At 40.8% G+C, this 14,035-nt stretch overlaps 1 protein-coding gene across 2 annotated transcripts; it reads right to left on the bottom strand.

The window, feature by feature from the left end:
* Positions 1-418: 418 nt before the first annotated feature.
* LOC119739732 (sulfotransferase 1C2-like) lies at positions 419-8,871 on the bottom strand. 2 transcript variants are annotated; one of them, XM_038214769.1, is made up of 7 exons: positions 8,505-8,871; positions 4,927-5,222; positions 3,841-4,073; positions 2,472-2,580; positions 2,100-2,194; positions 1,172-1,364; positions 419-761 (listed from the first exon to the last, which is right to left on the bottom strand). In XM_038214769.1, the coding sequence occupies exons 2-7, from the start codon at positions 5,147-5,149 to the stop codon at positions 649-651; spliced, it is 966 nt and encodes a 321-aa protein (XP_038070697.1). In that variant the 5' UTR covers positions 5,150-5,222; positions 8,505-8,871; the 3' UTR covers positions 419-648. The 2 variants fall into 2 exon arrangements, with proteins under 2 accessions (XP_038070697.1, XP_038070696.1); XM_038214768.1 differs by having other exon boundaries at positions 420-761; positions 4,927-5,225; positions 8,505-8,870.
* Positions 8,872-14,035: the final 5,164 nt, after the last annotated feature.

The raw sequence follows: 14,035 nt of genomic DNA, 5'->3' as shown, positions 1-14,035 counted from the left end.
GCATAATGTAATCCAACCGTTAGTGATTCGAAACGTAGCCTGAGCGAGTGACAGGAATTGTAAATTAACAACACAGATAAATTTTACAGAATTTCCTACATTGTTACGCTTTTCAACGAGAAAAAAATCTCTAAACTGGAAAAAAAAGAGTAATGAATCAGTCTTAACGGCCGTTTCAAACATTGCAGAGTCATGACCTTGATCATGCGCAGTTCACTGGTCACGCAAAATCCAACCAATCAGAGCGTCAATTCATCAGAGTATCCCAGCGTCCTTTTTGCAGGGCGGGGGTGCGAGCGAACAAAGGTTGAAAACTGGCTCGTGCTGGATTTTTTGTTTTTGTTTTAATCGATGTTGCATGTTATTTAAAAACCCTACATATAAACGGTTAATTAAATTAATAGATCCTGTCTTGAATTTTTTTCTTCAAAAATGAGGCAATTATCAGACCTCAGCTGCGTGTGATCGGTGCGCGAAATATACAAATATTTGGGATGTGTTTGCGCGCGGTTGGGGTGTACCGCATCCGAAATTCTAATCATAGGCAGTTTATCTGGTGAAGCTCTGCAGAATGGAATACACGGAGGTAGTACATGTACATCCAGTAGTACTACACAAGCTAGTGCAGCCCGACTCACATCGGGGCTCTCAAAGCTCAAAGTCGAAATCCAAGCCGGTCCCTTTCATCCTCAGGGCGTAGATCTTGTCGAAGAGGGCGCTCTGTGCCACCGTGAAAGTGTTCTTCCAGTTGCCGACTTTTCCTGTTGTGGCGAATAAAATAAAAGGAGAAAAATATTGTTCAATCAATCCGAACACATGCCTGATGAAATGCTCCGTACAATATTTCATTGCGTAGGGAAATATTAAAAGATGGTTTTCTCGTCATCTGTCAACACTATTCTTTCAGAATCATTAACAGATGTCAAAAGCCGAAGTTCTAATCCTGGCAGAATCTTATAATACCTTACTGCTGGGTCGGGAATGTCCATTGTCATCGTTTTGTGCCACTTGGGTAAAAGGAAAGGGTTGTAAGAAACAAAGCAACACAAAAGCTTTGTTCTAAATTGAATAGTATATGAACAGATGGGGAGACACATAATAGGAATGGGGAACCATTGAAAAAAGTTTGTAAAAATCTGAAAATCAATGGAATATCACAACCACACCACACCTTTTCTAAGATACGGAGTTACTCCTAAGAAACGCGTCATCAGTTTTCCCTCCTTCCCGTGTTCCTCCTCAATCTGTTGATAAGTCTTCTGCATCCCAACAAAGGTCACACGTTCCACGATGTCATCGATGACGTCATCGGGTAGATCCTTCCCGACATGCTTTGCTAGTTTGCAAATGGAGCCCCTGAGGTCCTGAATAAAACAACGAATCAAAGTGACATTTTTGGAGCGTTTGCCTCGGTTATACATCTATATAGTCCTGAATATATTTGCCATACGTTTTTCAGATAAATTCCAATAATCTCCACTGCAGTGTAAGGGTGAATTTAATATTCGTGGAATGAACTCATTATCTTGTACACAATGGGCAATAATAACACAGTGAGTATTGCCCAATGCATAATAATCATAGCGGTGACATTGAAAGTGACAGCTTTCAGACACTTGTTACAGCTGATTAACGCCCCCACTCCTCCATCAAAGTTGTATAAGGTTTTGTGGTTTTGGGGTTTTTTTCGTAATAAATTGGTTGCCAAAAATGCTTTTTGACTCAATGGGGTCGCCAAAACCTTTGTCTCAACAGGAATTTCGTACTGTCCGTTTTCGTCTTAAGCGATTTTTTCCCATAGACATGTGCACAATTTTGCCGGGACCCAAGATATGTGGTTGTAATAACCGGATTTCGTCCTAACCGTTTTCGCTATAACGGGAACGACTTGTACATTGAAAAATTCTTTTGCTATGACGCAGAGCAGCAGGACACGATAAATGATTCTGAGGTTTGATTGGTCCGAGAGCATTGAAACAGGACAGCGTCATTGATAATGACAACCAGCCGAGGACGATGGTGACATGCACCAAGTATACGGCCTTCTGAACACGGACGTACAGTCCGTGTTTCATCAATGAAGTCTCTCTTATACGAACCTTGTGGAGATCTTCGTACTTTATAAACAGAAAATTCTCCTTGTCCCGATGGTTCCAATAGCTGAGCACGTGATCAAAACACGATCCCATTACCACTGGAGATACATGATGGAACAAACAAACAAATAAACAAACAACCCCAACAAACCAACAAACAATGGACAGAAAGTCAATACATTATTTGGGGCTTTTTTTTTTTTTTTGCATTCCACTTAAATATTATTGTGCAGTCAATATTTGAGAAAAATACAACCCGTTTAAACAAAACTAGGTGCCCGCTTTCCGCCATGAAAAAAGAAAAGGAAGAAAGAAAAGTGAAAATGAGCTAGGGATAATAGGGATTTGGGTTTTCTAATAAATAAAACCTTCTACCTTTCCCTTGGACAAATCCGAAGAACATCTCATCAAAATCCAATTGTTCTGCCACCAGGTTGTATACAGAAACGAGCACGTCCTTTGGATTTCGGGCCACGTAAATTACCTGTACCGTACATTGTACAAATTAAACAAAACAAAATTATACAACGCCCGAGTAAATCCCCTTTCTTTGATTGGTGGAGCGATGATCACATGTCATTGAATTATTCGTTCAACCCAAGGCCTGCCGCACCGCAACCCCCCCCCCCCCCGCTCTGACCACCCCCCCCCCCCCCCCCCCCCCCCAATTATAACAGTTATGGTAATAATGTAATTACCTATATTTCCGCCTGTCCGCAACAATCGCACATTTAAAAAATCTGCTGGGCCTGACACCCCCGCCCACCCCCACAAAAAAAGTCCCTGATCCACCCATGGTGGCTCAAACCAATCAGATAACAAGGTGTAGCATATTAAAAACAAATAATGAACCTTTCATGTTCGTGCAATGGAAAGATTAATTTCATTCGGTGACAGATGGACTGTTCCATTCGCCTCGTGAAATGTAACATTCCATCTGTCACTTCATGAAGTAATGGACCGATCCAGTAAGCTCCGCCTAGTGATCACGTGGGCAAATTAACACGTGCTCCTCTCCAATGCCACGCTCCATTTTCCTTCCATGTGCATCATACGCGCGTGCACGCATGTCGGACTTCAGTGCACGCACGTCGTACACAAATCACGGCTGTGATAGGTCAAAACACCATGGGGCGGTACTTACTGGATCGGTCCATTCTTGCCGTTGCACTCGAAAAAAGGTGTATTAGTGTTCCAATAAACACTTAACATTAATATGGTAATCGTACAAGCCTACAGGGTATATAGAGGAATGTGTGTGATGTGCTTCAATATGACGTGCACCTCGCTGCGGGAACGTTATAATGATGCACGTGTAGACTCGTGCTGGTCTTCCAAACAAAGAAGCGATGTTCTTTGCCTCTGACAGGATTTACAATGTGAAAGGATGAGCCAACAGTTTTCGAAAAGCAAATATCAATGTCAGAATCGACCGGGCGCCATGCTCTCCCCATTCAATGCTGACATGGGCGTCGCCAGGATTTTTCTAGAGGGGGGCAAAGCACATTTTTTTTCACCAAAATCCCTTCATCTTCCAGCACTTGTTTGTCACGCGTCATCAGCAGTTAGGCATAACTTTTGAATATTTTTGTTACAATTTTTTTTAGTGAATGGTAGTGGTCATGCAAGGGGTGGGGAGCTGATAGGTTCGTTTTTCTGTTCTTTTCATTGTTTTTGTCAATCCGGTGTTTTTTTTTTTCCTCATTTTAATGATTAACTGATAAGTGAAAACATTTACATTTACCTTTCCACGCTTAGCAAAGATTTGAGGAGGAAGAAAGCTCTCCAAGCAGTGGCTAACGATGCACCGTGGCGATGCCATGGCTGCGTACGTCTTGTACCCGGGGGTCACACCCTCAAGTTGAGTTGGGTCTTCTGCTATCGTCATTTCCAACCCGTTGGTCATGAAAGTGCGGTCATAATCGCCCTTCCCATCGTGGAGGATATACTGCATTATTTCGCCTACCCAGTGAGTGCCTGTTTGTGGACAGATCTCATCCAATTAAAATTTGACTCCAGTTTGAATTACTATAAGTCGGTATGTCAAAAAGAAAAAGAAAAAAAATCAAATACGCGGGATCAACAATCCACCAATCACATTACAGGGATTTATACAGGCGTTGTATAACATCAAATATATTTCTGGTAGGCGAAGAAAACTGAAATGAGTTTCCACTGAGCCATTGAAATTTTATAATTGTGAAGTTTCTATATCGCAGTAGTTTTAGTAGTCATAGTTACAAGTTACTTGTTTCACTTTTATTACAATTGTAGAATTGTTCCTTATACCCAATTTAAAAGTCTTTGTCAAGTGCTTTGAGTCATAATGCGCTATATATTACGCATTCATGTTATTATTATACTACTTGATTGGGTTGCACTGCAACCATCACCATTTCTTCCGCTGCCAAAAAAACCTATAGCTTCTGGCCCAATTTCGCCGCCCCACCCCCCGACCTAATTTCACACAAGACATGAGGATGTTATTGTTTAAAAAAGACTGCATTATATCTGCATTAATGGTATTTGTCGAGTGTGTCGGAGGGGACAGGTGGCCATTACGGGCTCCGTGCGCTGACGAAAGAGGGCACCCTTTTACCTAGCAACGACGTCCCATGGGCGGGACATTTCGCTGGTTGACGCGCACCGTTCCTTGTGTGTGACGCACGTACACCAGGGAATTGTACTATTGAACATAGTGGCCGCGCTTTGCGGCAAATGAATTGCAGTCAGGCAAGATGGCGTCGGTCGGTCACCCTAACTGTACTCTCTTTGCCGATGAGGGGGTACTTGTGAACGGAGCGGATAGTGTAGGCTCATCAATCCTCACCTGATCTTGGGTAGGTGAAGACGTAAACGTCGTCATCGCGCACTTCAAAGGCCTTCAGGGCTTCCAGATTGGATGGTTGTACGGAAGCCGGGAATTTGAACCCATTCACGACATGGCTGCCGAGCATCCTGTCCAAAGCCGCCAACTTCTCCTCCACTTGTTGGTGCGTCTTGCCGTTGACCAAGTCCGGCATCATCGCCTGGATTTGTTCGGCAAAGCTCATGGTGGCGGTTAGGCTAAGAACACTGTGCAAAACGGTTTGGCTGTGTCCCGAGTCTGCCTGTTGAACAAGTCTCCTGCTAATTGCACAAAAGACAGTACAGATCGATTAGGCTCTGGACATAACAATTTAATGTCGTCTTGTGTGCCCTTATGAAGTGCAGAACCATATATTGTACCCATCACCACAATCAATATACCTTTATCAGGGTACGCCATCTTGAAAATCAGTGCAAGGCATATAACGCCAACAAACATGGCGGGGTAATGACAACGATACCCGTCTGCTCAACAAATAGACGGGTATCTCGAAGGGCTGGTACCATTTTGCAAGCAAACGAGTCTGGGTACAGTGCGGTAAAGCTGGTAAGTGAAAAAAAGAAATGTTTCACGTTCCCGCGCATACACCGAACTCGAATTTTCCTCTTATTTTTGGTCATGGGCTTAATAAGATGTGACCAACCTAGAATGTTGATCGGATTGCTGTTTTCGGGGAATTTGAGCTATCCAGTGATGTAGTGCCTAATTGATGCTGGGCCTTGGCCTTATGGCTGCCTTAAGACTGGACTTTAGGGCCTTGGCCTTGGCCTCGTGGCTTGAGGGCAAAAGCCTTGGCCTTGGCCTTGAGGGATCAGTGCCTTGCAATTTTGAGTCAAGGCTCTTCAAGGCCCTTAGATTTTTGCATTTCCCATATAAATATGTTTGAAATTTTGCTGTAACCATTTTAATCGTGTTACCAAGGAGGAGGGAAACACCCTACAGATTTGTGTGTTGGGCACACTTTCACTTTTATAGCATCACATTTTGTTACCGTTGTAGTACATTAATTTGCTGCAATAATTGTCTGTACACTTGAAGAGCTAATGAGATAATCGATTAAATTGAATACAATTATGGAATAGATCTGTGACTGCTGATCATGCTCTGATTATACTGCCCTCAATAACTAATACTACGCTACTTTTTTCTAACTGATGATCAATCTGATTGGTTGTATATATCTCCCTGATAAGCGCTAAAGATTTGCATGTATCTGTTTTAGGTAATGCTATATTTCTGACCATGTTGGCCCAGCAAATTTAAATTCCCCAAATCAGTTTCTTGGATCCCCCTTTTGTTACACTCGGGAGAATTGTGTGTCAGTTTAGAAGTAAATCATTATTTTGTTTTAGTTAAACCATATTCATGAAGACCTGAACTTATACTTTAATATAGATACAATGCAGTCATAAAACATTGTATGTGAGCATTTTGATTGCAATTAAAGACAAGTTGCTCTTCTTAATGAGCGATTCGTGATGATGTGTCATGTAATATAATTAGTTCTATATTAGTGGTCATTTTATAAAACAGGGCCTTGCCTTGGCCTTGAGGGTTAAGCCTTGGCCTTAGCCTTAAGGCTTGAGGGTCAAAGCCTTGGCCTTGGCCTTGGCCTTGAGGGTCAAAGCCTTTGCTCCAACACTGGAGCTATCGAATCATTGATAAGAGTGTCAATCAGCTGTAACCTCGTTCACCGCACACACTATTTATGCCACCATGTTTTGCGTTGTAAGCCTCGCTTTGATTTTCAAGATAGTTCAAAATATTGTGCAATGTTTCTCAGTAAATGTGACATTAAGTTGATTTTTTTTGTGACCAAAAAACTTTGAAGCTCGCGGTGATTCGGACGACAGCTCTCCTTTATAATTTACTGTGAACAATATCTGAAGAGGAAAGTTGTGGTTTTCGACCGAGTAATGCTGTAGTACTTTTATACCAGCATCTTGCAACTCTCAGTAAATGTACGACATAAATCTGTTATTTGTGTGACCCGGAACTTTGAACCTCGGTGATCCTCGCGACAACTGAGCTTTGTACTGCATTGAATAATAGATGACGGGGCACATTGTGGTTTTCTACCGAGTTGTATCAGTTCCCTACAACGGTATCGAAGCACATCATTTATTTATTTGTTTATTTATTTATTTCTTCTTTATACTGGGTGGCCCATTCAGTCCTTTTATCAGAACTGATCTCCCATGAGTAGTAGGGGTAATAATACAACAAAACATGACTTGAACATTAAAAATGATAAAATCAATTTTAAAAACGGAGAGCATAAAAATTGCTTTAAAAATGTACCTTACAATGAGCGTGTGTCACATGCGAGTAAACAGCTGTCACACTCCAAACATGAAAATAATAGCCTAATAGCTAACCACAATGCACTAGACATCCATATAATAAAAACTTAAACCATCTAAAACAAAGGTTTATCAAAAAAAAAATCAAAAATTAAAGTCTTCAGAATAAGAGAGAATAATAATTGATTAACACCTGATTGGCCACTCCCCCAAAAAAATTGTGTTCTGGATCCGCCTTTGACTATACCCAAGATGAGAGGCCAAGGGATCAAGGATAACAAACTAATCAGATGTCACACACACCACCAAATGTATATTGTGGGAAAGTTTTCCATGCACATATAGGCCTCCAATTTTTTCAATTAATTTCCAAGCACCAAAAAATGGCATCCTTTATGGTGATTTCCTCTTTCCCTCCTCTTCTCTCACCCTCTCATTCCTCTTTCTGAATAAAAATTAGTCACTTCTGGACTCTTGTTTGAAACACAACACTTTTACCACAAGGCCGTGCACGATCGCTGTTGCAATAATCAATCTTTGGACGCATTTAAAGTATCCATTGAATAATGAATATTAAATTAACTAAGTATTGATGAGAAATGATATATTCATTATGACTTTTTAAAAGGAAAATAAAGTCCGAATTTCGTTACGTTCGAATTCGTTTTTTTTCTCATGTTTTAAAAAAAAGTAAAGTCCAAAACGCCATATAGCGTACACCCATATGCGGATGTCGTTTGGGAGAGAAAAAAATCGCGGTCGGCTCATGGTTATCGATGTCATCATGTGTTATCGATGTCACCGCTAAAATTCCAACTTCAATCGCTATGGCCGGCTGTCTCCAACGTTAGTTCTGCAGGTGTGCATCCAAAAATGTGCTCTAAAGAAAAGACATTTCATAAAAAAATATATTATAATAGGCATTGCCGGAGGTTTCTGGATTCATCTTGGGTGAAATCACAAGGTGAGGTGAAAATGGATGTGTTTGGCGGCAGGTTAACTGGAGGCCAAGTACGGACAACTTCCCAATGAGGCGGCAGCACTTTAATAACCAGCGAAGCTCTCACATGTACACATGTGTCAACCAAAACGCCCGCTCACACAATCAAACCACTGACAATCAGGACCCCTCTGCTCTGGCGAGGTTGCTCAATGTACAAAAGTATAGCCCCTCTCACACAATCTTAGGGTAAGCATGCAGTCATAGCAAAAAGTACGTCCACTCTGAGTACTCACCACGGCTCGCTCTCTGCAACTGTCCAGTTAATACTAGCTGGCACAACTTTTAAGGCTTCCGATGCACGTATAGTAGCTACAAGTACCCCCACAATATTGGCTTTCAGGATGGTTTTATTTAAATACGCAACAAATAACTTAATTTACAAGGCAAGTAGAACAGCGGGAACATCAGCCGCATGAAAAGCATCAAACATGTGCACGTACGTACGTGGAATGACAAATTACAGTGCGTGAAATTTGACCTTACTATTCACAAACTGTCAAGACAGGGCGCTCTTCAATAATTTGGCAAAAATAGGAGCTCCCTACGGAAGCCTGTTCGTTCCAGGTTTTAAAAGTAAAAAAAAAATATTTTTATTGCGAAATAACGCAATAGAATTACGAAATAACGCAATAGCATTGCAAAATAACGCAATGGCATTGCGAAATAACGCAATAGAATTGCGAAATAACGCAATAGTTTTGAGAAATAACGCATTACTATTGCGAAATAACGCAATACTATTGCGAAATAACGCAATAGTTTTTGTTAAATAAACCCACTGTTTTTTGAGAAAAAATGCATGAGTCCGAATTATTGAACCTATAGGCCTACTTCGGCCTTAAAGGCGTACTTATAGGTAAATTCTCACGTTATATTTTCTGACTGATAAAGTTTTTATGGTGTATAAAACCAACCCTGCATGGCGGATCCTGGATTTGTAAAGGGGGTTAGCGGAGGACAAGTAATAAATAGGACCAAAGACCTAAAGCAGTGACTAGAGATTGTAAGTTGCATTTTCAGTCACAAATCTCCCTGTTTTGTGTGTAAACCACGCGTTCAGCCAAGAACTGCAGGTCCATTAACATCATCATAACGTTAAACAGTGCCACCTGGGAGCTTAGATCTCTCGGGTCATTTTTCTTCGTCTCGTCAGCTTTCCAACAATATAACAACCCCTGTCACACCTTTGCGTATCCTAATTCCTTATGAGTTCCTTATCAAAAATTTTCAATACGCAGCCGTACGCTCAAAACGTCGAATTTTTTGATTACTTTGACTTATGAGCGACGCAAATACAGCGTACAAGTAACGAATTATGCCGACCGCATGCTTGACGCACTTCTGAGCGTATTTCCGCCGCATTTCCGCCGCTCGCCGTCCAGCGTGCGTTGCATCTGCGCTGCAAGTACGCTATGTATACGTCAAATGAGGCGGCTCATATGCTGACGGGGTGCGTCACGAACACATAGCGTACTCGTAACGCACTCGACCGATGCGGGACCGATGCGCTGCGTATTTATAACTTATGACCTGCGTAACAGCGTACGCAGCGTAGTTTTGTGCATGCCCCAAACTATCCTGCGTACTGGGCCGTACCATGCGTATATTTGCGTACATAAAACCTACACAAAACGATATGAGGTGCGTATTGTGCGTACGACTGCGTATGAAAAAAATGTCAATGCGCAACTCATAAGGAATTAGGATATGCAGAAGTGTGACAGGGCCCTGTCACACTTCTGCGTATCCTAATTCCGAAAATCGGAAATGCGGCGGGAATACGCTCAGAAGTGCGTCAAGCATGCGGTCGGCATAAGTCGAGTGCGTCCGGAAAACGCTCGGCATGCGCACTGCATACTGACCTATTTGCAGCCCGAAAATAATGTTGTGCACTGCATACGCAACTCATACGCATCTCATACGCAATGGATGCGCTGAATTCGTTACTTGTACGCTAGATGTGCGTCGCACATAAGTCAAAGTGATCAATACATTTCGACGTTTTTTTCGAAAAATAAGACTCAAAATGCCAGGTACTGCGATTTCATATCAATCTCTTAGTCAGGTACGTTACAATATTTAACTTAAAAACTAAAACAATCCGCACTACAACAAAACTAAATGATAAAAAAGTAGGATCTACCCACCAAGAGCGTATGTTATATATTTTGCCAAGGCTCTTTAATACACAATTGAATGCTTACTGGGGTTTAATTGGGAGTGGGTACTTGGGATTTGGGGCTCATTTTCTAATGCCTGTGTATCCAATCAGTTTTGACAAAGTTCCAGTTCATGTCATGTGGTGCAGGCATCACGGAGAAACACCCAGACCTCAAAGGGAGTAGGAGCCGGGGCGTGGCCCCTTGCCACTTTAGTTACGCCACTCTAGATAATATCGTCGTCGTTTATACGAACCGGCAATATAGGCAAATTGCATGAATTTTTCGATTTTCTAATTTTTACATATTACTAACTTACTTATTAAAATCTACCTTCACGTGAAATTTCAACTCTGAAAACGCGCTAGATTCTAAGATACAAACAATCTTGAAAATATCTTGTGACCGAAATATAGTCAAAGCGTTGAAACTCGGTCTGTACGAAGTGACAAAACAATACGCGGTCAGTTCGTAAAACCCGCCCATACAATGATTCCTGTCGGGAGCGCGCTGAACGCGCTTGCCCCGAACCGACGCAGTTCAATGCTATGTAACGAAGCTGTATTAGGGAAATAGTGAGAAAAAACATTATCTCTCCCATGGCCGTAGGCAGGATTTTTTTCGAGAGGGGGCAAAGCAAATTTGCTCAGGCTCCCCATATTAAACCCTGTACTTTTTCATCATATTCTTTCGAAGGAGGCAGCGACAATACATGTATATTTGCCACCCCCCCCCCCATAAATTAACAGCAATATAACTTCGCGCCTCTTTTTCTTTTCTTTTTTTCCTTCATAAAATTGTTTCTCTTTTTTTGGCTTTTCGAGGGGGTTCCCATTCACTCTCCCTTCAGCTAACTCATATCATTGTACGACTTGAAAGCTGTACGTACAACTTATATCTCGTACGTACGACTTATAATTATGTCTTACGGTGTCATACGTACAACTGTACGTACGACTAACTTGTACATACGACTAACAAGTCGTACCATGCAACTTAAATATCGTATGTATGCCTTGAAAATCATGCGTATGACATATAAGTCGTACATACGACATATTAATTGTAACGTGTACGACTTATATCTCGTCGCACGACATATACTCGTAGGCACGACATATAAGTCATACGTACGACTTATGAATTGTAATATGTACGACTTGAAAGCTGTACGTACAACTTATATCCCGTACGTACGACTTATAATTATGTCTTACGGTGTCATACGTACAACTGTACGTACGACTAACTTGTACATACGACTAACAAGTCGTACCATGCAACTTAAATATCGTATGTATGCCTTGAAAATCATGTGTACGACATATAAGTCGTACATACGACATATTAATTGTAACGTGTACGACTTATATCTCGTCGCACGACATATACTCGTAGGCACGACATATAAGTCATACGTACGACTTATGAATTGTAATATGTACGACTTGAAAGCTGTACGTACAACTTATATCTCGTACGTACGACTTATAATTATGTCTTACGGTGTCATGTCATACGTACAACTGTATGTACGACTAACTTGTACATACGACTAACAAGTCGTACCATGCAATTTAAATATCGTACGTATGCCTTGAAAATCATGCATACGACATAAGTCGTACATACGACATATTAATTGTAACGTGTACGACTTATATCTCGTCGCACGACATATACTCGTAGGCACGACATATAAGTCATACGTACAACTTATGAATTGTAATTCGTACGTACGACTTATCTCATACGTACGACTTTTATATCGAACAAACGCATTGGGAATCATAACTCGTACGTATGCCTTATAACTCATACGTACGACTAATAGCTCGTATATGTACGTCTTGTATACATGTAACATGTAAATATGCATCATCTCGTACAACTTATGAATTATAACTCATACTTTTGTACGTACGACTTATATCTTCTATGTATGTATGACAAATACGTACGTCTTATAACTCGTATGTACGACTCATAACTCGTGCTTATGCCTTATAATTTGTAAATACGACTTAATCTCGTACGTACGACTTATGAATTGCCACGCGTACATACCTTGTATATGGCGCACATACGACTTAGATCTCATATCTCATACGTAGGACTTAAAATTCATAAGTAGCATGTAAGTATCTCCTACGTATGTACGACTCATAACTCGTACGGATGCCTTATAATTTGTAAATACAACTTAGTCTCGTACATACGACTTATGAATTGTAACTCGATTATATGTCGTACATACGACTTATATCTTGTACGTACGTACAACTTATATATATCTCGTATGTATGATCGACTCTTAACTCGTACCTTCGCCTACTTATAACTCGTAAATACAACGTAATCTCGTACGTACGACTTATGAATTGTATGAACGTACATACGACTCGTATGTCGTACTTACAATCTCTTATGTAGGTATACGACTTATAAGTACTCGTACGTACGCCTTATAAACTGGTATGTACGACTCATAATTATACGTATGCCTTATAATTTGTAAAAGGTACGTACTTTGAACGTACTTACGACCTACAATTCATAACCCGTATGTACAAGATGTAACTCATACCTACGTACGATTTATGAATTGTAACTCGTGTGTACGACTTATGTCGTACACACAACAATATCACGTACTTACTTACGAGTAATAACTTGTACGTACACTTTATAACTCGCAAATACGAACGTATGACTTATGAATTGCAACCCGTACGACTTATGTTGTACTTACGACTTATATCTCATATGTACGACTTACAATTCATATAAGTGGTTCGTACGAGATGTAACTCGTAGGTACGACTTATATGTCGTACGTACGAGTTACAATTCATAAGTCATAGGTACGACATATGTCGTACGTACGAGTTTCAATTCATGACTCGTAGGTACGACTTATATGTCGTACGTACGAGTTACAATTCATAAGGCGTAGGTACGACTTATATGTCGTACCTACGAGTTACAATTCATAAGTCGTAGGTACGACTTATATGTCGTACGTACGAGTTTCATTTCATAAGTCGTAGGTACGACATATGTCGTACGTACGAGTTACAATTCATAAGTCGTAGGTACGACTTATATGTCGTACGTACGAGTTACAATTCATAAGTCGTATGTACGACTTATATGTCGTACGTACGAGCTTCATTTCATAAGTCGTAGGTACGACATATGTCGTGCGTATGAGATACATGGTACGTACAAGATATAAGTTGACGTACGAGATATAAGTCGTACGAAGGCAATATATAAATCGTACACACGACATGCAAGTCGAGTGTACGATATTTTAGGCGTGCGTACGACATAAAAATCATACGTCCCGTACAAGTTACATTTCATAAGTCGTAGGTACTGAGGTATAAGTCGTATTTATGGATTTTATAAGTCGTACGTAGAGTTAGCTAAAGGGATGATGAGAGAGATATTTTTCTCAACATGTCCGTAATACATATATACTGTATAGTCGATTCGTGAAGTCCATGCGCACACGCTTGCGTCATTCTCACTAGAATTTAATAAGGGGCCAAATTAAACAAAAATGAACATACCCCCATGCTAAAAGTTAGTAAGTAAAT

Source organism: Patiria miniata, unplaced genomic scaffold (genome assembly GCF_015706575.1).
Source record: "Patiria miniata isolate m_02_andy unplaced genomic scaffold, ASM1570657v1 HiC_scaffold_4, whole genome shotgun sequence".
Taxonomy (NCBI): Eukaryota; Metazoa; Echinodermata; class Asteroidea; order Valvatida; family Asterinidae; genus Patiria; species Patiria miniata.
This window is presented reverse-complemented; position numbering and strand designations above follow the sequence as displayed.